This window comes from Ranitomeya imitator, chromosome 2, assembly GCF_032444005.1.
Source record: "Ranitomeya imitator isolate aRanImi1 chromosome 2, aRanImi1.pri, whole genome shotgun sequence".
In the NCBI taxonomy this organism is placed as follows: Eukaryota; Metazoa; Chordata; class Amphibia; order Anura; family Dendrobatidae; genus Ranitomeya; species Ranitomeya imitator.
The window spans coordinates 628,911,691-628,936,154 of record NC_091283.1 but is presented as its reverse complement, the minus strand read 5'-3'; the positions used below and the strand labels follow the sequence as shown (position 1 = coordinate 628,936,154).

The window sequence follows — 24,464 nt, the reverse complement described above, 5'->3', positions numbered from 1 at the left end:
TTTATAGGTATAGTTCTAGACTATTTACGAGGATTTAGACCCTGGTCCTGGATGAACTGGTGTCAATCAGATTAAACCCTTCCACACTGTCCAAAAAGGCTGAAATAACCACCTTATATTTACCCATATAGGAAATATGTACACTTGGATTGCTAATCTCCCTGGAACCTGGACTCCTTAGTTTTCTGATGGGTGTTTATGGCTACGTATGGACGGACAGATACCAACAAAATGACCCTTCTTACCAAGGAAAATACATACTCCCTCTTTACGCCGAACTGCAGGATTGGTAAAATGAGTCCCCTTCACCTATCTGCAAGGGCTCCTTGGTAGACTTAGCCCTAGGTTCCATTAACCCCTAGGTGTCTCTATACCTCTCACGTAGATGGCAGTCCACTCGGATAATTAAAGACTAGTGATGAGCGAGTGTACTCGTTGCTCGGGTTTTCCCGAGCACGCTTGGGTGGTCTCCGAGTATTTATGACTGCTCGGAGATTTAGTTTTCATCTCAGCAGCTGAATGATTTACAGCTACTAGCCAGGCGGAGTACATGTGGGGTTGCCTGGTTGCTAGGCAATCCCCACATATAATCAAGCAGGCTAGTAGCTGTAAATCATTCAGCTGCCACGATGAAAACTAAATCTCCAAGCAATCAAATACTCGGAGACCACCCAGCGTGATCGGGAAAACCCGAGCAACGAGTACACTTGCTCATCACTATTAAAGACATGACCTTCTCCAGGGAACCTGTGGTCTCACACAGAACAAATGCATCCTTTACCCGCTCAAAAAGCCTCTGACAAAACTTATTATGGAGCACGGGTTCATTCTACCTTGTATCCATAGACCACCTGCGGAACTCGGAGCAATACTCCTTCACTGGCCGGTCTCCTTGCTGAAGCTGACGTAGTTTAGATGGTCAGGGTTGTCATACATAAGACCCAGAGCCTGAAAAAATTCCTTGATCGACTGAAGAAATAGGGAATCAGATGGGACAGAAAATGTCCAGGCTTGTGGGTCACCCTGAAAAAGAGAGATTACAATCCCCACCGGTTGCTCTTCGTTATCCGAGGAGTGAGGATGCAGTCTAAAATAAAGTTTGCAGGCCTTCCTGAAAATCATGAACTTATCCAGACTCCCAGAGAACCTAACCAGCAAAGCAATCTTGGGCTCCACCATTTACTCCAAACACTGAACTTCTTCTTCAATGCCAAGCCAGGAAGTAGAACTATCACTGGCAACTCCCAAGTGGTGATCATATAAACACAGAACAGCTGAGACAATTCAGGATAGAGAGCTCCAGGAGATCAACTGAACTGATCAACCCTTGCAATGACAGAGTAAAGAGAACCTGCTCTATTTAATAGGATGGTGAAGCAGTTATAATTTGTGCAGGAATTCGTGTAACCAGACGCCACAATCTTCTGGCCCCTCTCTGTCGCGGTATCCCCTCGACATTCGCTATCTCTTCCCAAAAAAATTTTTAGGCAATAGGTAAGTGAGCTGATGTGCTGTGGAGAAAACAATTCACCCAGTTCAACTTTATTTTGCATGTCCTGAGTCCTGACACAATTATCTAATTAGTGAGCTGTGTGGTGGTAAAAAGGCCATTTAACCTTATATTTTATTTACTGAACTCTACAAAACATTTTTTATACAATAGAGATGCCAAAATCATTAAACTGGACATTGAGCTGTGGTTGTGCGAATTGTGGAAAACCAGGGCGAGAGGATTGCTGGTACTTACCCTAGCGGTATGTCTTGTTAATACACTGTGTGTACAGTTATAAGGCAATTTGTATTTTTGTAGATTAATTTTCGTTTCTGCTGGGGGGTTTTGCTGCAAATTTTAAGCTCCGTTTTACAGTACCAGCAAAGGCTATGAGATTTCAGAAATCTCAAGAACACATTGGTTTTTTTCACTGAATTGGGACACTGCTTCTTTTTTTTTGCAAACAGCAGCATATCTTGTAGATTGTGAGCCTTCGCGGGCAGGGTCCTCACTCCTCCTGTATCAGTTATGACTTGTATTGTTTAAGATTATTGTACTTGTTTTTATTATGTATACCCGTCCTCACATGTAAAGCGCCATGGAATAAATGGCGCTATAACAATAAATAATAATAATAATAATATCACTTTTCAGTGTTTTTGCAGCATTTTTGTCACCCATAGAAAGCAATGGGTAAGTGCCCACACATCTGATCCGTCAAGAGTGACGCTTATCTCATCAGTCCATAAAACCTTTCAAAAATCTGTCTTCAGATATTTCTTGGCCCAGTATTAATGTTTCAACTCCTCTCTCTTGTACAGTCGTGTTTGGGTTTCAGGCTCCCTTACTTTGGCCCATGTCTGTGACTACTGAACACCTTGTACTTCTGGGCACTCCAGGGAGGTTACAGTTGTGGAATATAACAGGACTTGAGGCCAATGGCTTCTTTGTCTCTTCAAGTTTTATTCTTATTAAATCTCTGGCAGTTAAAGTGCCTCATTTTGTTTCAACATGTTTTTTGTTAACATGTTGACTATTTGCAACAAAACTTTTGATGGTTCTGTGCCGACGCCCTAATATGTTAGCAATTTCAAGAGTGCTGCATATGCAAGACTTGTAACATTTTTTTACTTCAGGGTTTTAAGAGACTTTTCAGGGTCAGTTAAGTTTATTTTTTGGCACATTTTACCTGAGAAAAACAATCTGGCTGATAATTCTCCACACCTTCATAAAGAATATTGTATCCCGAGGCGACCTCTTCCTCATTACACATATAAAACATCAGCTGATCTGCTTTATCCAATAAGCATTCATATTTATACAGAGTGGAGTTGGAAAAATCTGCATAAAAATGGTGATGTGGTCAAAATACTCACTTGTGAACACAGTGTAGAAGGACCATATCAATTGTTAAACAAATGAATTGCTTTTCATGATTGTGTGCGTCTCTTGGGAGATTCATGATCAAGGGTTACATAAAGTTTCATTTATTCAATAGTCACCTCTGTGTCCTTTAAAAAAAAACACTTGATGGCTTTAAGTTTTAGTAAACCAATTTCATATTGTAATCATAAAGCTGCCTTTTCTTCTGTGTGTTTTCTCTGATGATAAACAAGACTTGATTTCCTGGTAAAACATTTCCCACATTGAGAACACAAATACGGTTTCTCACCAGTGTGAGTTCTCTGATGAATCCCGAGTTTAACTTTAGTAATAAAACATTTCCCACATTCAGAGCATAGAAATGGTTTCTCCTCTGTGTGAATTTTCTGATGGTAAACAAGATCTGATTTCTGGGTAAAACGTTTTCCACATTCTGAACATGGATATGGCTTTTCACCTGTGTGAAACTTCTGATGTTTAAGAAGGTTTGATTTCTGAGTAAAACATTTCCCACATTCTGAACATGAATGTGGTTTCTCTCCAGAATGAATTCTCATATGTTCAACAAGAACATATTTCTGGGTAAAACCTTTACCACATTGAGAACATGCAAAAGGCTTCTCCCCTGTGTGAATTTTCTGGTGATCCCTGAGTGTAGTTTTACTAATAAAACATTTCCAACACTCTGAACAAGAGAATGGTTTCTCCCCTGTGTGAATTCGCTGATGTTCAACAAGACCTGATTTCTTAGTGAAACATTTCCCACATTCAGAACAAGTAAGTGCAAATGGTTTCTCGCCTGTGTGGAGTATTTTGTGTCTGGAAAGAAATGAATTTCTAGTAAAACATTTGCCACATTCTGAACATGAAAACGGCTTTTCACCTGTATGAGTCCTTTCATGCTGGTAGAGACCCGATTGACAGGTAAAACATTTCCCACATTCTGAACATGAGTATGGCTTCTCTCCTGTGTGAATTCTTTGGTGCACAAAAAGATTTGACTTTTTTGCAAACCATTTTCCGCATTTATCACACTGAAACATTTTAGTCCCTCTGTGGTCTGTACTTGGGATGGCAATCGGTAACTCATCAAGAGCAGGTAGCTTATTATTCAGGGAGTTAAATGGTTGATTTGTACTGCAAAGTTCCAGGTGTCCTTTAGGAGAAATGACAGTTTCTTCCAAAGAATGCTGCATAAGATTTTTGTACTTTACTTTATGATTAAGTATTTCGAGAAAAGTTCCTTCCAAACAGCTGCTAGGATTATTTGCTAAAATAAAAAAAAACAAAAAAACATTTTTTCACTATTGGCAAAGCATAACAAACATTTTAAAAAAACCATATTGTAAAGCTTTGTTAAAAATAAATGTTAATGCAAAAAGCTAAAACACTGGTCAACATAGTACTCAGTGTTGTACAACTAAATGCAAATATAAAATACCAATTTAGCAAAATTTTTAAAGTAGAAATCAAATGAAAGTCTCATGAACAACCCTCTATTATTTTTTGTTTTTGTTTTTAAAGAGACCATAGGAATCTACAAAGGCACAGGACACTTTTTCATTAATTAGATGCAATGGTACAATCAAAACAAAGCAGGTAAACTCTTTGCGTTCTTCCACCTATTGAAGAATCTTTCTACCCAGACTTGCATCTGCAGAGATCTGGGAGTGGACATTATAATGTTTGACAAAAGTATGCAAACTGGACCAGGTTGCAGCTTTGCAAACCTGTTCTGCTGAGGCCTGGTGCCGAATCGCCCAGGAAGCCCCCACTGCTCTAGTGGAGTGAGCTTTGATTCCAGCCGGAATCATCATGCCCTTGGCGCGATAGGCCTCCTGAATGGCCGCTCGTATCCACCTGGCCAAGGTAGATTTTGAGGCTGCGCATCCCTTCCTGCGATCTTCCGGAAGGACAAACAGAGCATCTGTCTGGCGGAAAGGAGCCATCCGGGAAATGTATCTCCTCAGAGCTCTCACTAGGTCCAAAGTATGGAGAGTTTTTCTACACGGTGCGTAGGCGCTGGACAAAAAGAGGGAAGAACTATATCCTCATTAATGTGGAAAGAGGAAACAACCTTCGGAAGAAAGGAAGGTGCCTGTCTGAGCACTACCTTGTCCTGATGAAAACGTAGAAAGGGAATACGACATGAGAGGCCTGCCAGCTCTGATACCCACCTTATGGAAGTTATGGCCACTAAAAATACGACTTTCCAAGAAAGGAAAGTCAAGGAAATATCTTGAAGAGCCTCAAAGGGAGCTGTTATGATAAGGTAATTCAGTACCACAATGGACATAGTAGTCAGAGCACATACAGTGACCTGACAATAACCCAAAAACATAGAACGAGCTCTGAGACGTGGGAACTCTGCTGACCGCAATCCCTAATCCTCTCCAACCACACTAGAGGCAGCCGTGGATTGCGCCTAACGCTCCCTATGCAACTCGGCACAGCCTGAGAAACTAGCTAGCCTGAAGATAGAAAATAAGCCTACCTTGCCTCAGAGAAATACCCCAAAGGAAAAGGCAGCCCCCACATATAATGACTGTGAGTTAAGATGAAAAGACAAACGTAGAGATGAAATAGATTTAGCAAAGTGAGGCCCGACTTTCTGAACAGAGCGAGGATAGGAAAGGTAACTTTGCGGTCAACACAAAACCCTACAAAAAACCACGCAAAGGGGGCAAAAAGACCCTCCGTACCGAACTAACGGCACAGAGGTACACCCTCTGCGTCCCAGAGCTTCCAGCAAGCAAGGAAAAAACAAATAAGCAAGCTGGACAGAAAAAACAGCAAACAAAATAGCAAAAGCGGAACTTAGCTATGCAGAGCAGCAGGCCACAGGAACGATCCAGGAGGAAACAGGTCCAATACTAGAACATTGACTGGAGGCCAGGATCAAAGCACTAGGTGGAGTTAAATAGAGCAGCACCTAACGACTTCACCACATCACCTGAGGAAGGAAACTCAGAAGCCGCAGTACCACTCTCCTCCACCAACGGAAGCTCACAGAGAGAATCAGCCGAAGTACCACTTGTGACCACAGGAGGGAGCTCTGCCACAGAATTCACAACAGGGAGCCTCCTGCAAGGCCCTTAAGACCAAATTAAGGTCCCAAGCTTCCAAAGGAGTCTTATAAGGAGGGACCTTATGAGCGACTCCCTGAAAAAAAGTCCTGACCTGACGGTTAGTAGCAATCCTACGCTGAAAAAGGAGCGATAAGGCTGAAATCTGCCTTTTAAGAGTACTTGGAGCAAGCCCTGAATCCAGGCCCGATTGGAGGAAGGCTAGAATATTTGGTACGGAGAAACGCAAAGGAGGCAGCCTGCGCTCTCTACACCAAGAGAGAAAAACTTTCCAAGTGTGATGATAAATTCTGGCCGAAACGGGTTTACGTGCACTGATCATGGTATCTGCTACCTCTTGGGAGAACCCTGCTTGAGTTAAAACCCAAGATTCAACGGCCAGGCCGTCAAACGTAGGACCCCTAAGTTCTGGTGGTAGATCAGCCCATGAGATAGAAGATCCGGCTGATCGGGGAGCCGCCATGGAACCCCAGTGAGAATCTGTACTAGGTTCGCATACCAGGTCCGACGCGGCCAATCCGGGACGATCAGAATAGAAGGTACTCCTTCTGACTTGATCTTCTTGATAACCCTCGGGAGTAGTGCCAGAGGAGGGAACAGATAAGAGAGATGGAACTGGTTCCAAGTTAGTACTAGCGCATTCCCGGCGATTGCCTGTGGATCTCGGTACCGGGAGACAAATCTGGGTACCTTGGCATTCCCCCTGGACGCCATTAGATCCACGTCCGGGGTCTCCCATAGATGGCATATCTGCTGAAATACTTCAGGATGGAGAGACCATTCCCCGGACACTAGACCCTGGCGGCTCAGAAAATCTGCCGCCCAGTTTTCTGCGCCCGGAATGTGGACTGCTGAAATCACAGTGATTTCTCTCGGCCCAGAACAGTATTTTTTTTACCTCCTGCATGGCTGCCTTGCTGCGGGTGCCCCTTTGATGATTTATGTATGCCATGGCTGTGGCGTTGTCCGATTGAATTTGGACAGGGCGACCCGCCAGAAGATGGTGAAAATGCTGCAAGGCTAGTCGAACCGCTCGAATTTCTAAGAGATTGATGGGGAGATCTGATTCCAAAGGAGACCAGTGCCCCTGAGCTGTGTGGTGAAAAAACACTGCTCCCCAACCCAGGCGACTGGCGTCTGTTGTGACCACCAGCCAATTGGTTGGGAGAAAGGGCTTCCCCCCGAGTAGGGATGAGCTGTTTAGCCACCATGAGAGAGCCTGTCTGACCTGGGGAGACAACCGAAATCTGCGGTTGAGGGAGAGAGGATTCCTGTTCCATACTGCTAGGATCGCCTGTTGGAGAGGTCGAAGATGAAGTAGTGCGAATAGTACTGCTTCTAAAGTTGCCACCATCCTTCCTAACACCCTCATGCAAGACCGGATCGTATGAGGGTACGGTTGCTGAAGGTTCCTCACTTCCCGCCGAAGGGCTAGGACCTTGCCCTGGGGAAGGATTGATAGGGCTTGAGAGGTATCGAAAATCATGCCTAGAAAAGAGATCCTCCGAGATGGTTGTAAGGATGACTTTCTTAAATTTTCTAGCCAATTCAGACGAACAAGGGTGTCTAGAGCAATGCTGACATTTTCCTTGCAAGCCTGAAAGGTCGGCCCTTTGATCAGAAGATCGTCCAGATATGGCAAGACTACTATGCATCGAGAGTGCAGAATGGACACCACAGTTGACAAAACTTTTGTGAACACCCTGGAGGCGGAGGCCAGCCCGAAAGGTAAAGCCGTGAACTGGAAATGTAGGTTGTATAAAGCAAACCTGAGAAACATTTGATGAGGAGGAAAAATGGGAATATGTAGGTAGGTATCCTGAATGTCTATTGAGGCCAAGAACTCTCCCTTTTCCAATGAAGCAATCACTGACCGAAGAGATTCCATCCGAAAGTGACGAACGCGGACAAATCTGTTTAAGAGTTTCAGATCTAGGATATGTCTTACTGTTCCGTCCTTTTTGGGTACTACAAAAAGATTGGAATACAACCCTTGAAACCTTTCCTCCCTTGGAACAGAAGAAATGACTCCGCTGAGACGAAGGGACTCTATGGATTTGTACAGGTCTTGTCGATGGGACTCGGACCTGGGAAGACGGGATGGGAAGAACCTGGGAGGAGGCTGACAGACCAGCTCTATCTTGTAACCTGAAGATATGAGCTCTCCCACCCACCGGTCGTGGATTACCTGAAGCCAGACCTGACGAAACAGAAGTAGACGTCCGCCTACTGTGTTGGAGGCACTCTGAGGAGGCCTCCAGTCACTTGGCCGAAAACCTTTGAGTCCTAGCTCCTCTGGATCTAGTTGACTGGGAACGCATTCTTTTCCCCCCTGGTTGGCCGTATAAGAGATCCAAACGTCTCGGTCCTGATTGGGTCGACCCTGCGCAGAAGAGCCTGATGCTGAGGCCCACGTAGCATTGCGAAAGGTTCTGAAACGAGCCTGAAATTGGCGACGAAAAGGCTGTCTAATCCTCTGATGAGGAAGGAACTTACTCTTCCCTCCTGTGGAGTCAGAGATAAGCTGATCCAGCTTCTCTCCGAATAAGCGACCCCCCTGATACGGTAGGGTTGTAAGAGACTTTTTAGAGGTAGAGTCTGCCAGCCATGTTCTTAACCAGAGAGCCCTTCTAATACCGATAGCGTTAGCCACAGCCGAAGAGGCACAGTCTGCAGCATCTAAGGATGCATTGATCAGATAGCTACCAGCAAGAGCTATCTGAGATGACATTTCCGCCAACTCTGCTGGCAAATCACCTTCTTGAAGAGCCTTTGTTAAAGACTCTGAACAAAGACATCACAGCCTTAGCAACCCAGGTTGCCGCAAAAGGAAAAAGTGCCGAACTTGAAGCCTCAAAAAACGGAGCGAGCCAAGCTCTCTATAAGACGATCCGTAGGATCCTTAATTGATGAGCCATTAGGGAGAGATAGTAACGTGTTAGATAGAGGCTAAAAGGGGACACCGGAGGATCTACAGAAGGATTTTCTGCCCATTTACTACACAGCTCAGCAGCAAAGGGGTACTTAACCTTCAAGGCTTTTTGCCCTGAAAAACGCTTGTCCGGGTGCTCCCGATTACGCCGAATCAAGTCCTCAAACACATGGTGAGAGGAAAAAACCCTATGAGCCCGTTTGACCCGTTTAAATGAGATCTTATGATCTGAGGATGAGGCGAGCTCGTCCTCTATCCCCAGGGACTGATTGACAACCTCAATCAGGCTATCTACAGACTCCTGAAACCCAGGATTCTCAAAGTTAAGGGACTCCTCTCACTCCTAGTCTGTCTCAACTTCCCCGCTCTCTGCTGGGGAAGGAGAACGTGATACAGAGCTCCAGGATGCCGAAGCACCTGACGGCCCGGGCGACGCTGTGCGAATCCGCTTTCCACGCGTTTGTCTAGTGCGGGCACGGCTCCTGAGACCCCGAGGCCCTGTCCGAGACAGAAGGACTGCTGGCCCTGACCGCCGGGGTCTGAAGGGATTTGATTGCTTCAGTTAGGGACGCCATGGATTGCGACAAGGACGTGACCCATTCCGGCAGAGCTGCCCCATCATCTGCTTGAGGGGCAGGAGCCGGAGAGCTCCTGGGCACGTTCAGAGTCGCAGGCCTCACAGAGACGATTGCTCTGGGCATGCGGGAATGCAGCACGACAAGCTCCCAAACGGTATATAAGACCGTGTGAGTTTTAACCCTCCTAGACATAGTGATCCGTAAAAAGCTATACCCAGGGTCTGAGACTGGGAAAAAATAATGCTTCTGCCAGATGGAGGGCGAAGCACTTACCCCAGTCCTGTGTCCCCACGAATACCGCGATGAAACGAACGCGCGATGCGGAGCCAAAAAGAGCTCACCTTTATCCCCAGCAGACCAAGGGAGGCGGGACCGCCATCATGCGGTGCGGCCTGTAGTAGGCCAGAAGCCGGGGCTTCAATTTCTCCCTTGTGCAAAAAGGAAACCAAAACCGGAAGTAGATGCGCCGGAGGGGGCTGGGCCTCATGGCGCGGTCTGCTGGGAGGAAGCCCGGGTCAGAGCGACCCGGAAGTGTTTGCTGGAGGCCAGGCCGGAGCCTGAAGCCTTTGGAAGGCCGCGGCGCTGGCAGTACCGACCGCAGCACCGGAGAAGCGGCGCCGGAGACATCGCGGAGCCAGGCGCACCGCACAGCCACGGCGCAGGACAATTACATCAGGAGCTGCCGCACAGCGCCTCCGAGATGCCGAAACACCGTCGCATAGAAAAAAACGCCCGAGGGATGACAGGTAAATCAGCATCTTTAAAGATGCATTGTGTGCCTTGTAAGGAGCCCGCCCCTTTTTTTTTTTTTGCCACTCCCCCCATATTGCAGGCTGAGTACCCCCGGCCTAAATCCAGCGGGGGGAGGCAAACGACGGTGCAGGCACCCTAGCTCCATTATCTGCCAGGATAAGGAGAGGGACCGTCTATCACCCCATCTATCACCGCAGCAGAGCAGAGGTGTAGGAATAGGGGGGTCACACGGACATCAAACGGGCACCTGTACAGCCTAGGGTCTAAATACCTCAGGATGGTCAGGACCAAGACCGGTGAGGGATCCCACGTCGCGGGAAAGGATACGTGGAGGAACTCGCACGTGCTTGCCCGTTGTTGGTTTTGGGAGATCGGACCCTCAAAAGGGTCCGTCGCCCCCTCAATCCATAGAAAGTGATGAAGAAACAGGGTCCAAAGGATCCGGGACCCAGAGGTGTGCCTCCTTGAGACACTAAGCATGAACTGGAGTCTCCAGTAGCCAGTGTCAGGGTGTATACAACGGAGGAGGAGCTAACTTTTTTCAAGTTTACTTAGTGTCAGCCTCCTGGCGGCAGAAGCATACACCCACAGTCCTGTGTCCCCCAATGAGGCGAAGGAGAAAAATGACATACTCCCCTCTCGTCGCTGGGCGCCGAGTGCCGGTGTACTGAGCAGGCAGGGACACCGGCGCGCTATGGGGGCCAGGTGCCGGAGTCGCCGCTGGCTCAGGCCCCCGGCACTTGCAATAGTCACCTGTCCCCATTCCACTGCCGCACGCTGCTGTGTCTTCCGGCTCTCTGCAGTGACTGTTCAGGCAGAGGGCACGGACTAAACACGTCATCGCGCCCTCTGACCTGAACGTCACAGCCAGAGGACGCGGAAGACACAGCACGGTGGTGGAAGGGGGACAGGTGAATATCGCATGGCTCACCCTCCCGTCATACTCACCCTCTTGGCGCGGTCTCTGCAAGTCCCTTCTTCTCCTACGGTCTCCGGCAGCTTGTTCCTGTGTTCAGCGGTCACATGGTAACGCTCATTAAAGTAATGAATATGCGCTCCACGCCTATGAGAGTGGAGTTGCGGGTATATTCATTACTTTAATGAGCGGTACCACGTGACCTCTGAACACAGGAAGAGCTGCTGGCGCCAGAGACCATCTGAGAAGCAGGGACGTGCAGAGACGCGTCAGGTGGGGGTGAGTATGATGTGACAGCTGCCGCTCCTGCCGCTCTCCCTTCCCTGCCGACCCCCTGGGACTCGAGTATAAGCCGAGAGGGGCACTTTCAGCCTAAAAAAATGGGCTGAAAATCTCGGCTTTTACTCGAGTATATACGGTACTTAATTAAAAAAGAACCTACACATGTTTGATATCAGCAAACTCGCAATGACCTTGAGAATTAGAATGGCAGGTCAGTTTTGGCATTTAGCAAAAAAGGTAATTAAAAAATACCCCCAAAACAATTGTGGAATTGCACTTTTTTACAATTTCACTGCACTTGGAATTTTTTTCCCGTTTTCCACTACACTACATGGTAAAATCAATGATGTCGCTCAAAAGTACAACTCGTCCAGCAAAAAAACAAGCCCTCACATGGCCACATTGACCGAAAAATAAAAAAGTTATGGCTCTGGGAAGCAGAAAACAAACATGCAAAAACAGAAAATCACAAGGTCGTGAAGTAGTTAAGCATTTTGCACCTCCATAAGTGTAAAGTAAAATTGCCAAAGTGCTTTACAAACATTATGAGAACTATAAAAATAAATAATGTTATGCTAGTGTCGTGTGTGGGGGAAAAAAAGAGTAAAATGAACTGTTTAACAAATGATATCTGTGACTGTCATACGGTAGCCAGCCCCATTTAGGTTCCCGGCACAGCGAGTGGCCAAGGTGCTACTATGCAGAAAAAAACAGTGAAAGGGACAGTGCACTACACCAACACTACTGCCCATTCATACTGAGAAACCGTGTGGGACATTGAGATCTGAACCCCACTGATTGTGGGAATACCATCTTTAAGGCCTCTTTCACACTTCCGTCTTTGAGCTCCCGTCGAAATCCGTCGATTTTTGAAAAAACAGGATCCAGCAAATTTTTCTGCTGGATCCTGTTTTTTCCCATAGACTTGTATTAGCGACAGATTGTGACGGATGGCCATCCATTTAATCCGTTGTGCACTGCATCCGTCGGAAAATTGCTGTCCGTCGGGCAGAGACAACGCACAGAGGAACGTTTTATCTGTACGTTGGAAAATCGCTCAGCTACGGATCCTGCGCTGCCCGTCATTGGCTATAATGGAAGCCTATGGACGCAGGATCTGTCGCTGACTGTCAAAAGCAGGAATCCAGTGACAGGTTCCGTCTTTTGAAACTGAGCACGCGTGGAAGAATTTCCAATCAGGGAAATTCTCTCTCGCTCTCTCTTTTTACTATTGATGCTGCCTATGCAGCATCAATAGTAACAAGATATAATGCTAAAAATAAAAAAAAAATAAAAAATCACAATATTCTTACCTTCCGGCGTCCGGTGCAGCGTTACCGATGCTCGCGATGCTCCCGGCAGCTAGCGTTCCCAATAATGCTTTGCTAAATGACCCGATGACGTCGCGACCGCTACGTCATCAGAGGTCATTGCAGAAAGACACATATACAACAGGTGCACATAGCCTCGACGGTCCGTCAGAAAAACGGGCCCAGTGCACCCGTTTTTTACAATCTGCACAGGATCCGTCATTTCAACATTTTGACGGATCCTCTGCAGATTGTAAATAGGGAAGTGTGAAGGAAGCCTAATGTGGCTCTTAGGTGGAGCTTCATTTTGACAATCCTCTCAAGTTTAACCCCTTCACCCCCGGAGCTCTTTTCGGTTTTGCGTTTTCGTTTTTCGCTCCCCTCCTTCCCAGAGCCATAACTTTTTTAAATTTTCAATGTGGCCAGGTGAGGGCTTGTATTTTGCGGGATGAGTTGTACTTTTGAACGACACCATTGGTTTTACCATGTCGTGTACTACAAAATGGGAAAAAAATTCCAAGTGTGGTGTAATTGCAAAAAAAGTGCAATCCCGCACTGGTTTTTGTTTGGCATTTTTGCTAGGTTCACTAAATGCTAAAACTGACCTGATATTATGATTCACCGGGTCATTATGAGTTCATAGACACCAAACATGTCTAGTTTATTTTTTTTTTTATCTAAGTGGTGAAAAATATTCCAAACTTTGCAAAAAAAAAGGCAATTTTCCAAGACCCGTAGCATCTCCATTTTTCGGGATCTCGGGTTGGGTGAGAGCTTATTTTTTGTGCACTGAGATGACATTTTTAATTATATCATTTTGGTGCAGATACATTCTTTTGATCGCCCGTTTAAAAAAAACAACGTAATTCTGGCGTTTTTCATTTTTTTTTCGCTATGCCGTTTAGCGATCAGGTTAATCCTTTTTTTTTTATTGATAGATCAGGCGGTTCTGAAAGCGGCAATACCAAATATGTATAGGTTTGATTTTTTTTATTGTTTTATTTTGAATGGGGTAAAAGGGGGGGTGATATATATATATATATATATTTATATATTTTTTTTTACTTTTGCCATGCTTCAATAGCCTCCATGGGAGACTAGAAGCTGGCACAGTCTGATCGACTCTGCTACATAGGAGCGATGTTCAGGTCATCTCTACGTAGCTGAATTACATAATTGCTATGAGCGCCGACCACAGGGTGGCGCTCACAGCAATCCAGCATCAACAACCATAGAGGTCTCCAGAAGACCTCTGGTTCTCATGCCGATGCACCGCTAAGGCTACGTTCACATTAGCGTTCCGCTAATGTGCGTCGCTGTTGCGTCGGCGACGCAGCGGCGACGCGCCCCTATGTTTAACATAGGGGACGCGTGCGTTTTTTTGGTAGCGTTTTTTGACACGTGCGTCGTTTCCGACGCTAGCGTCGGACGCAAGAAAATGCAACAAGTTGCATTTTTCGTGCGTCCGATTTTCGTCAAAAAATGACGCACGCGTCGCAAAACGCAGCGTTTTTGCGCGCGTTTTTTGTGCGTCGTGCGTTGCGTCGCCGACGCACCAGCGCGCAACGCTAATGTGAACGTAGCCTAACCCTCAATCACATGACGGTGGTGAGCGGTGCGCTTATTTCCGGCCCAATGGCCTGAAGCGCGCCTTAAATGCCGCTGTCAGTATGACAGCAGCATTTAACTAGTTAATAGGCGCGGGCAGATTGCGATTCTCCCCGCGCCTATTGCGGGCACATGTCAGCTGTTCAAAACAGCTGATATGTCCCAGCTTTGATGTGGGCTCTTCAGGGTACTATTCCATTCGATGGCAGAAAGGGGTTAAGCCTTTAACAACCACTGATACACCTTTTAACGGCAGCAGCTATGGCTATTTAAACCACAGTGCCGCTTTTTAACGGTTTAAGGTTATAGCGCCTCCCAGCGTCGGAATTTCTCCGGGGTCTCGGCTGCCGGGGGTAGCTGAGACCCCAGAGAACATGATTCGGGTTGGTTTTTACTGACCCTGGTGTTGCGATCGCCATTATTAAAGGTATAACAGTGACCGCAAACAAAAAAAAAAAAGTGAGATTTTCCATTTAAATTCTTTCTTCTCTGATGTGATCGCACATTATAGGAGAGAGAAATAGGGTCCCCCAATCTTTTCCCCCCCTGCTGCTTCCCCGTGATGTTCCCTGGCCGCAGGAGTCTTATGCTGGGAGAAAATGACGGGCAACATGTGCAGTGCGCCCACCAAGATCTGCCGGTCGGCACTCGGCAACAATAGGAAATTTTTCACAGCGATCAAAAGAAAAAAAAATAATAGTAAATAAAGTTAGTTAGGCAAAACTAATAAAATGAAAAAAAAAATTTTTTTTCCATGTTTCCATTAGGGTTAGATTTGGGCTAAAGTAAGTTGGACTAAAGTGAGTTGGGCTAAAGTTAGGGTTAGCATTAGGGGTGTGTTAAGGTTAGGTTTGTGGTTAGGGTTCTGGTTGGGATTAGGGTGAGGGGTGTGTTAGGGTTATGGGGGTTGGGATTAGGGTTAGGGGCGTGTTGGGGTCAGGTTTGTGGTTATGGTTGGGATTAGGGTTAGGGGTGTGTTGGGGTTAGGTTTGTGGTTAGGGTTGTGGTTAGGGTTAGGATTAGGGTTGTGTTGGGGTTAGGGTTATGGTTGGAATTAGGGTTAGAGTTAGAATTGGGGGGGTTTCCACTGTTTTTAGGTGCATCAGGGGGTCTCTAAACGCGACATGGCGCCTCCATTGATTTCAGTCAATTTTGCGTTCAAAAAGTCAAACGGTGCTCCCTCTCTTCTGAGCCCTGCCATGCACCCAAACAGTGCTTTACCCCCACATATGGGGTATCAGCATATTCAGGACAAATTGCACAACGACTTCGGGAATCTAATTTCTCCTGTTTTGGGGCAAAATATAATTTTTGTGAAAAAAATATGATTTTTTATTTTCACGGCTCTATGTTCTAAACGTCTGTGAAGCACTTGGGGGTTCAAAGTGCTCACCACACATCTAGATAAGTTCCTTTGGGGGTCTAGTTTCCAAAATGGTGTCACTTGTGGGGCGTTTCCTCTGTTTAGGCACATCAGGGGCTCTCCAAACGCGACATGGAGTGCGATCTCAATACCAGCCAAATCTGCATTGAAAAAGTCAAACGGCGCTCCTTCCCTTCTGAGCTCTGTCATGCGCCCAAACTGTGTTTTTTCCCCACATATTGGGTATCGGCGTATTCAGGAGAAATTGAACAACATTTTTTTGGTTCATTTTCTCTTTTTACACATGTGGAAATAAAAAAAAAATTGGTTCTGAAGTAAAATGTTTGTGAAAAAAAGTTAAATGTCCTTTTTTCCCTTCCACATTACTTCAGTTCCTGTGAAGCACGTAAAGGGTTAATAAACTTCTTGAATGTGGTTTTGAGCACATTAAGGGGTGCAGTTTTTAGAATGGTGTCAGTTTTGGGTATTTTCTGTCATGTACACCCCTCACATACCACATACCTCACATATCTGTGTGATTTAAGGGCATAAAAATTCAAAGTTTGAAAATTGCTAAATTTTCGCCATATTTTCGTTTTTTTTTTTCATAAATAAACGCAAGTCATATCGAAGAAATTTTACCGATAACATGAAGTACAATATGTCACGAAACAAACAATCTCACAATCATTGGGATACATTAAAGCGTTCCACAGTTATTACCTCATAAAGGGACAGTGGTCAGAATTGTAAAAATTGTCCTGGTCATTAAGTATCAAATTGGCTGTCACTAAGGGGTTAATGGTGATTACTTACCAATGCCAACATCTACTAGTAGCTTCTCCTCCCTGCACTGCTGGTCATCACTCACATGTGTCTCCTCTTCTTCAGCTTCTACTTTAATGTCATCTTGTCCATGATTTAAGGTGGAGTTTAAAGTCTAAGAAATTGTCATAAAAACATCACAATAATGAGAACAAGCGACCAAAAAGATCCAGACGAGCCCAATGCAGACTTGGTATTGAGAAACTCTACTTCATCTACCTTTTTATCTTGTAAGTCAGGAACATTTTCCTGTGGACAGCCTTGGGAATTCATATGGGGAACATCAGGACCCCCCTCTTGTGGATTTCTCAGACTGGATTCATCTGTCGGACACATAGTGACGTCGAACCACAGTTACAAAGCAGTTGACACAAAACTGATGTTTATCCCCCATCCAATGGAGTAATCTATCAACTTGGGGCCCCGCCGGTAGGACTCCAAAAAATCCGCAGACCAGGGGAGTTGGATGAATTGGTGGCCCAGCATGTAAAGTGACGCTCCTCTGAAAAGTCTATGGGACAGATGGGTACAGACGAGCACATGCTCAACTGTTTCCAATAGCCCTATACACAGAATCTAACCAAAAGTAAAGCCCAGACAGCGGGTTCTACAAAGTCCTTAGCATCTAAAGGGGTTTCAGGGTTTGGAAAACCCCTGTTCCCAGCTGTGGTTTATTTGGAAGTAAAGCCAACGCTCAAAAAAACCCTACCTTTAACTACCCTCCCCAGGTCCAGTACTGAGTCTACGCTGCTGATTTGAGTTTTTTTATTGTTGACAGCACCATAGCCAATAACTTAGCGGCTTGTGCCGTCATCTCGGGAAGAGCTTAGTTATCGGCTGCAGCATTGTGGACGAGACGTCATCGCTGCAGACAAAAACAGACACTGGGATGAGCGGAGGAGACTGAATATTGGACCTGGAGAGGGTGAAAGGAATAGTTTGTTTTTTTATATACAAACTCCAGGCATGGGATAGGGGTATTCAACTAACATAAAACCCCTTTAAGAGTGGGGGTCATGTGGGTAGTCCCATGACTGCTACCCTTGCTCCATTCTTATCTGTGCAGTTGCTGAAAGCATTGTTGCCTTCACCAGAGAGCCAGTGGAGCGGTAATTTTCTTACTTGACCCCTGTTATATGGATGTGGTGACAACTGCTGCCATGGGAAGCACTGCACAGTGGCAGGCAAGGGGGTTAATTATGATTGCTTATGCTTGCAAATAACCGTTTAGGGCAATTTATAAATTTCCCACCAGGGTAACCAACCCCTTTAAGAAAAATAATCATGCATAGGTTGAATTTTCTAACTGTCGTACAAGTGAAAATGCACTAAAAGTGTGATCCTTAATGAGTTTGGAGCAAATGAAGGGACCCCTTTATAATTAGTAGAGCATAACATAAAAAACAAAAGCAAAAAATCTGAACCAGTGTCTTTAGATGGTGAAGAGATGATAAATGTATGTTGGGACCCTCAATCCTCTTCTTTGCTTACACTGCTGTCCTACCGTGGTATACATCTCCTCTTTTTCATCAACAACTTCAATTTTAATATCAAGGAGATCTTCCCCCTATACATACAACAAAGAAATAAAGAAAGGGGTTAAGTGAAAATTACTTAAAGGGGTGGTCCGAAACGAAACTTTATTTTAATCCTTAATGCCTATCTATGTAATGCCATAATCTAATCTCTTTTCTAATATACTTTAATTAAAAAGTTCCTACTGTTCCCTCACTACTCTATCTAACTGCTTTAACAGCGATGCGTCTATGCTGCTGCTTCAGGTTCTATTGTCTGACATCACCGACAGCTAATAACAGAGTTCAACCTCTCCCTCTGGCGGAGTAACTGAGTTAATCGATTGGCTGCAGCGTTGTGAGCACTGTAAACAATAACAAACCCCAGGACCAACAGTGAAGACTCAATGCTGGACCCGAGGAGAGGGAGAGAAGCTCATGTTTTTTTTAGAAATAAAAACTGCAGCTGGGTGAAACAGGAAACCCCTTTAGTCTTGCACAATAATTCCCAGGGGGGTAGCGGAAATCTTTTAGCAACTATTCATTCTACAAGCATGAAAATGACCTTTTACATGGCACTGGGGGACTGTTGGAGAATGGCTCCAAGTTGTGCTATGCACTAATATTTCTGGAGAAAGCAATTGGATCCTAAAACATCCTAAAATCTATTATATTAAATAATCTTACACGTCACTCCTTCAAAATTAGGTGCTCAGAGAAAGGATACCAACCCCTATATTATAATAAATACAAAATCTAGCACTCAAAAAATGCAATAATTAATTTATTTGTGATTCAACAATCCCAAAGAAAAATGTATATACCCATTATACCAAAGGAATGACATATTACTATATTACCACACTGTAATAGATGTAGCTTTATACTTGATGATTCTGCATTATGATTGATGAAGTGGCATATGGATATGAGAATTTTTTTCATATATACAGTCATGGCCAAAAGTATTGACACCCCTGCAATTCTGTCGGATAATACTCATTTTCTTCCTGAAAATGATTGCAAACACAAATTATTTGGTATTATCTTCATTTAATTTGTCTTAAGTGAAAAAACACAAAAGAGAATGAAGCAAAAAGCAAAACATTGATCATTTTAGACAAAACTCCAAAAATGGTCCAGACAAAAGTATCGGCACCCTCAGCCTAATACTTGGTTGCACAACCTTTAGCCAAAATAACTGCAACCAACCGCTTCCGGTAACCATCAATGAGTTTCTTACAATGCTCTGCTGGAATTTTAGACCATTCTTCTTTGGCAAACTGCTCCAGGTCCCTGATATTTGAAGGGTGCCTTCTCCAAACTGCCATTTTTAGATCTCTCCACAGGTGTTCTATGGGATTCAGGTCTGGACTCATTGCTGGCCACCTTAGAAGTCTCCAGTGCTTTCTCTCAAACCATTTTCTAGTGCTTTTTGAAGTGTGTTTTGGGTCATTGTCCTGCTGGAAGACCCATGACCTCTGAGGGAGACCCAGCTTCTTCACACTGGGCCCTACATTATGCTGCAAAATTTGTTGGTAGTCTTCAGACTTCATAATGCCATGCACACGGTCAAGCAGTCCAGTGCCAGAGGCAGCAAAGCAACCCCAAAACATCAGGGAACCTCCGCCATGTTTGACTGTAGGGATCGTGTTCTTTTCTTTGAATGCCTCTTATTTTCTCCTCTAAACTCTATGTTGATGCCTTTGCCCAAAAGCTCTACTTTTGTCTCATCTGACCAGAGAACATTCTTCCAAAACGTTTTAGGCTTTTTCAGGTAAGTTTTGGCAAATTCCAGCCTAGCTTTTTTATGTCTCGAGGTAAGAAGTGAGGTCTTCCTGGGTCTCCTACCATACAGTCCCTTTTCATTCAGATGCCGACGGATAGTACGGGTTGACACTGTTGTACCCTCGGACTGCAGGGCAGCTTGAACTTGTTTGGATGTTAGTCGAGGTTCTTTATCCAACATTCGCACAATCTTGCGTGGAAATCTCTTGTCAATTTTTCTTTTCCGTCCACATCTAGGGAGGTTAGCCACAGTGCCATGGGCTTTAAACTTCTTGGTGACACTGCGCACGGTAGACACAGGAACATTCAGGTCTTTGGAAATGGACTTGTAGCCTTGAGATTGCTCAGGCTTCCTCACAATTTGGTTTCTCAAGTCCTCAGACAGTTCTTTGGTCTTTTCTTTTCTCCATGCTCAATGTGGTACACACAAGGACACAGGACAGAGGTTGAGTCAACTTTAATCCATGTCAACTGGCTGCAAGTGTGATTTAGTTATTGCCAACACCTGTTAGGTGCCACAGGTAAGTTACAGGTGCTGTTAATTACACTAATTAGAGAAGCATCACATGATTTTTCGAACAGTGCCAATACTTTTGTCCACCCCCTTTTTTATGTTTGGTGTGGAATTATATCCAATTTGGCTTTAGGACAATTCTTTTTGTATTTTTTCATTTAAGACAAATTAAATGAAGATAATAATACCAAATAATTTGTGTTTGCAATCATTTTCAAGAAGAAACTGAGTATTATCTGACAGAATTGCAGGGGTGTCAATACTTTTGGCCATGACTGTATTACCGTATATACTCGAGTATAAGCCGAGATTTTCAGCCCAAATTTTAGGGCTGAAAGTGCCCCCCTCGGCTTATACTCGAGTCACGGTAGTGGCAGGGTCGGCGGGTGAGGGGCTGAGGGCGCTGGGGTATACTTACCTAGTCCCAGCGATCCTCGCGCTGTCCCTGCCGTCCCACGGGCTTCGGCGCTGCAGCTTCTTCCTCTCTTCAGCGGTCACGTGGGACCGCTCATTAGAGATATGAATAAGCGGCTCCACCTCCCATAGGGGCGGAGCCGCGTATTCATTTCTCTGTCAGCGGTGCCGGTGACCGCTGACAGAGAAAGAAGCTGCAGCGCGGAAGACAGGAGGGGACAGCGCGAGGATCGCCAGGACTAGGTGAGTATGTTATATTCACCTGTCCTCGTTCCAGCCGCCGATCCATCTTCCCGGCGTCTATCTGCGCTCTGACTGTTCAGGTCAGAGGGCGCGATGACGCACTAGTGTGCGCGGCGCCCTCTGCCTGATCAGTCAGTGCAGACAGACGCCGGGACCAGACGCTGGGAGCTGCAAGTAGCGAGGTGAGTATGGCTTTTTTTTTTTTTTATTGCAGCAGCAGCGGCCATCGCACAGATTAATGTGGGGCATCTATGGGGCCACTATGAACACTGCAGAGCACTGTATTGGGGCATCTATGGGGCCACTATGAACACTGCAGAGCACTGTATTGGGGCATCTATGGGGCCACTATGAACACTGCAGAGCACTGTATTGGGGCATCTATGGGGCCACTATGAACACTGCAGAGCACTGTATTGGGGCATCTATGGGGTCACTATGAACACTGCAGAGCACTGTATTGGGGCATCTATGGGGCCAATATAAACACTGCAGAGCACTGTATTGGGGCATCTATGGGGCCAGTATAAACACTGCAGAGCACTGTATTGGGGCATCTATGGGGCCAGTATAAACACTGCAGAGCACTGTATTGGGGCATCTATGGGGCCAATATAAACAGTGCAGAGCACTGTATTGGGGCATCTATGGGGCCACTATAAACACTGCAGAGCACTGTATTGGGGCATCTATGGGGCCAGTATAAACACTGCAGAGCACTGTATTGGGGCATCTATGGGGCCAGTATAAACACTGCAGAGCACTGTATTGGGGCATCTATGGGGCCAGTATAAACACTGCAGAGCACTGTATTGGGGCATCTATGGGGCCAGTATAAACACTGCATTTCCACCCTAGGCTTATACTCGAGTCAATAAGTTTTCCCAGTTTTTTGTGGCAAAATTAGGGGGGTCGGCTTATACTCGGGTCGGCTTATACTCGAGTATATACGGTATATATTGTAATGGATGTAATATTCTGTAACTATCTACTATTTTTCACTGTATATATTTTTTTTTCATGATGTATTATGTTCTATGTACAATTTTGTCTTATATGGATAATACTGATTGTATTATTTTTTTCTGTTTATTTATTCTAATCTGAGGAAGGTCTAAAAAGACCGAAACGTTACATTTTTCTTTGGGATTGTTGAATCACGAATAAATTCATTATTGCATTTTTTGAGTGCCAGATTTTGTATTTATTAAAATCTATTATATGTCCCTTCCAAAATATTGGTATATTATGGACATTTTTCATAGTTTATGTGGAACACATTATGTAGGAACGTCTGCTAACAGGAAAATCGCTTTAATGATCTAATATTTGACAAGATGGATTTTAGTCCTGAATATACAAATCTACCTGAATACATTGATGGATACTGCGATCTTCTTCTGGACAGTCCTGGGAATACAGGGGTCTGCAACATCTCTCTTGTGGACTTTGCTTCCTGCATCCATCTGTAGAAAACCCAACTGATCTGAATACATTGTGTATAGTAAATAGATCATAACATTATAGACTAACAATGTGAAATGCTGCCTGCAGAAGCAAAAAAGGAACTGAATACAATGGAATCTTCTTAAAGCACTAAATGGGTTGTCTGCTACTAGTTTTTTTTTTTTTAATTAAAATTAAGCCCAAGATCATGTAAAAGTAAGAACAGATACTCACCGTTTGAACCCTTACGGTTACTCCACAGCACTGCCTGTGTCCCCCGCTGGCCTCTTCTGACTTACAGCCGCAACACATCTTTTTTAGGCAGTCCCTGCATGTGTTGTGGCTGTCGGACAGCTGAGAGACATGCAGCCGCGCGGACTCAAACATAGTATTTGAGCACGCCAGAGATACTCTATTAGTACACAAGCATGCTCAGATGACACTTTTTCCGAACAGGCTTGCTCATCACTATTTCTAATTACTGATAGATTTCAGCTGAGGTCATGACTTTCCATGGCTTCTTGCACCTCTTTGTTAAAGTGTTCAATACTTTTTCCCTGTGTCATTTGTCATTATTACACATAACTTAAAGGGGTTGTCCAGTCCAAATCAATAAGTCTGCAGTCGCTCTGTGTGACTGCAGACTTATGAATCCTCCCAGCGCGCGCACTGTGCACTGCAGAGATTCACCACTTTCTGAGCCGAGACCGGAGGGTATGTATGCGTTATACATACTCCCGGCCAGAGCTTGTCTAGGGGGCACAACCTTGCTCCATTCACTTGTATGGAGAGAGGCCGTGCCCTCGTTGGCCACACCCATTGGAGGCCGCATCATACACACCCTCCGATCCCGACTCAAACTGGCGAATCTTCGCAGCGCACTGGGCATGCGCTGGGAGGATTCATAAGTCTGCAGTCACACAGAGTGACAGCAGACTTATCGATTTGGACTGGACAAACCCTTTAATTTATGAACCACTATGGTTTGATTTCTATGGTTTGGATGGTCCCAAATTAACTGACTAGGAGTGGCCACATAACTTGATCCGGGTTCTACTAATTCATACAGAAGAAGGAGTTCTTTAGAGAGAGGAATCCATAGATGTTACTCCAAACATGTAGGTACACTGCCAAAATGGTGTGATGGTTTCACCTAGGCTACCAGAAACCACAAGTGACCACAGTCTTATCATGATGCCAACTACCAGTAGGATCACAAAAAGGCCCCTAAAAAGGTTTTTTCTTCAAAGTCTCCTCTTACCTGGAGATATTTGAGTCTTGTCCTTCATCATGACGTCCTTGTACAGATCCTTGTGTCCTTCTATATACTCCCACTCCTCCATGGAGAAATGGACAGTGACATCCTGACTCCTTATAGGAACCTGACACACAGTGATACAGTCATCATCCAGACACATCATCCCTTGTGTTACTGTATAATGCCCCAGTATTCCCAGCAGCGCTCACCTCTCCAGTCAGCAGCTCAATCATCTTGTTGGTGAGGTCCAGGATCTTCTGATCATTATTTTGCACTTTCCTCAATAAGTGAGGTGTGGGCAAAGTGATAGGGATTCTGCTCCACCGTTCTGATACGTAAGGATAGCTGGTATGGCTTACACACTCATCAGATGTCTTCCTTACTACCGTGTAATCCTGTGAATGTAGAGGAACTCTAAAAAGTATCATTATGTAAGTATCACTATATACACTCCCAGTATTGCTCACCTTCCAGATATACTATGCAAGAAGCAGAGAGAAAAGATGAAAGCTGCACGATGTGATATAATGTCCTATATTGCTCACCTCTCCAGTCAACAGATAGATGATCTCCAGGGTGAAGCTTAATAACCTGCTGGCGATCTTATTTGTGACCTGGTCCATCCTCAGTGGTTAAGTCACAAAATTTAGGATTTAGGATGGGAATATGAGACATCAGTTGAGGGTTCTTATCCTATAGACATTTTAAGGAAAAAAAAACAGATTGTAAATTTATATATAAGAAAGCTTAAAGGGTCGC

At 44.9% G+C, this 24,464-nt stretch overlaps 1 protein-coding gene across 1 annotated transcript in view; it reads right to left on the bottom strand.

Moving 5' to 3' along the window:
- Positions 1 to 633: 633 nt before the first annotated feature.
- The window catches only part of LOC138666759 (zinc finger protein 585A-like), an 80,738-nt gene continuing 56,907 nt past the window's right edge, over positions 634 to 24,464 (bottom strand). Inside the window, exons 10-16 of the mRNA XM_069754934.1 lie at positions 23,915 to 24,184; positions 23,709 to 23,829; positions 22,370 to 22,467; positions 18,020 to 18,095; positions 16,748 to 16,851; positions 16,520 to 16,643; positions 634 to 4,145 (exon numbers count right to left, since the gene is read on the bottom strand). Of these exons, the coding sequence (XP_069611035.1) occupies positions 3,061 to 4,145; positions 16,520 to 16,643; positions 16,748 to 16,851; positions 18,020 to 18,095; positions 22,370 to 22,467; positions 23,709 to 23,829; positions 23,915 to 24,184 (1,878 nt within the window). The 3' untranslated portion in view covers positions 634 to 3,060. The remainder of the gene's footprint in view (positions 4,146 to 16,519; positions 16,644 to 16,747; positions 16,852 to 18,019; positions 18,096 to 22,369; positions 22,468 to 23,708; positions 23,830 to 23,914; positions 24,185 to 24,464) is intronic.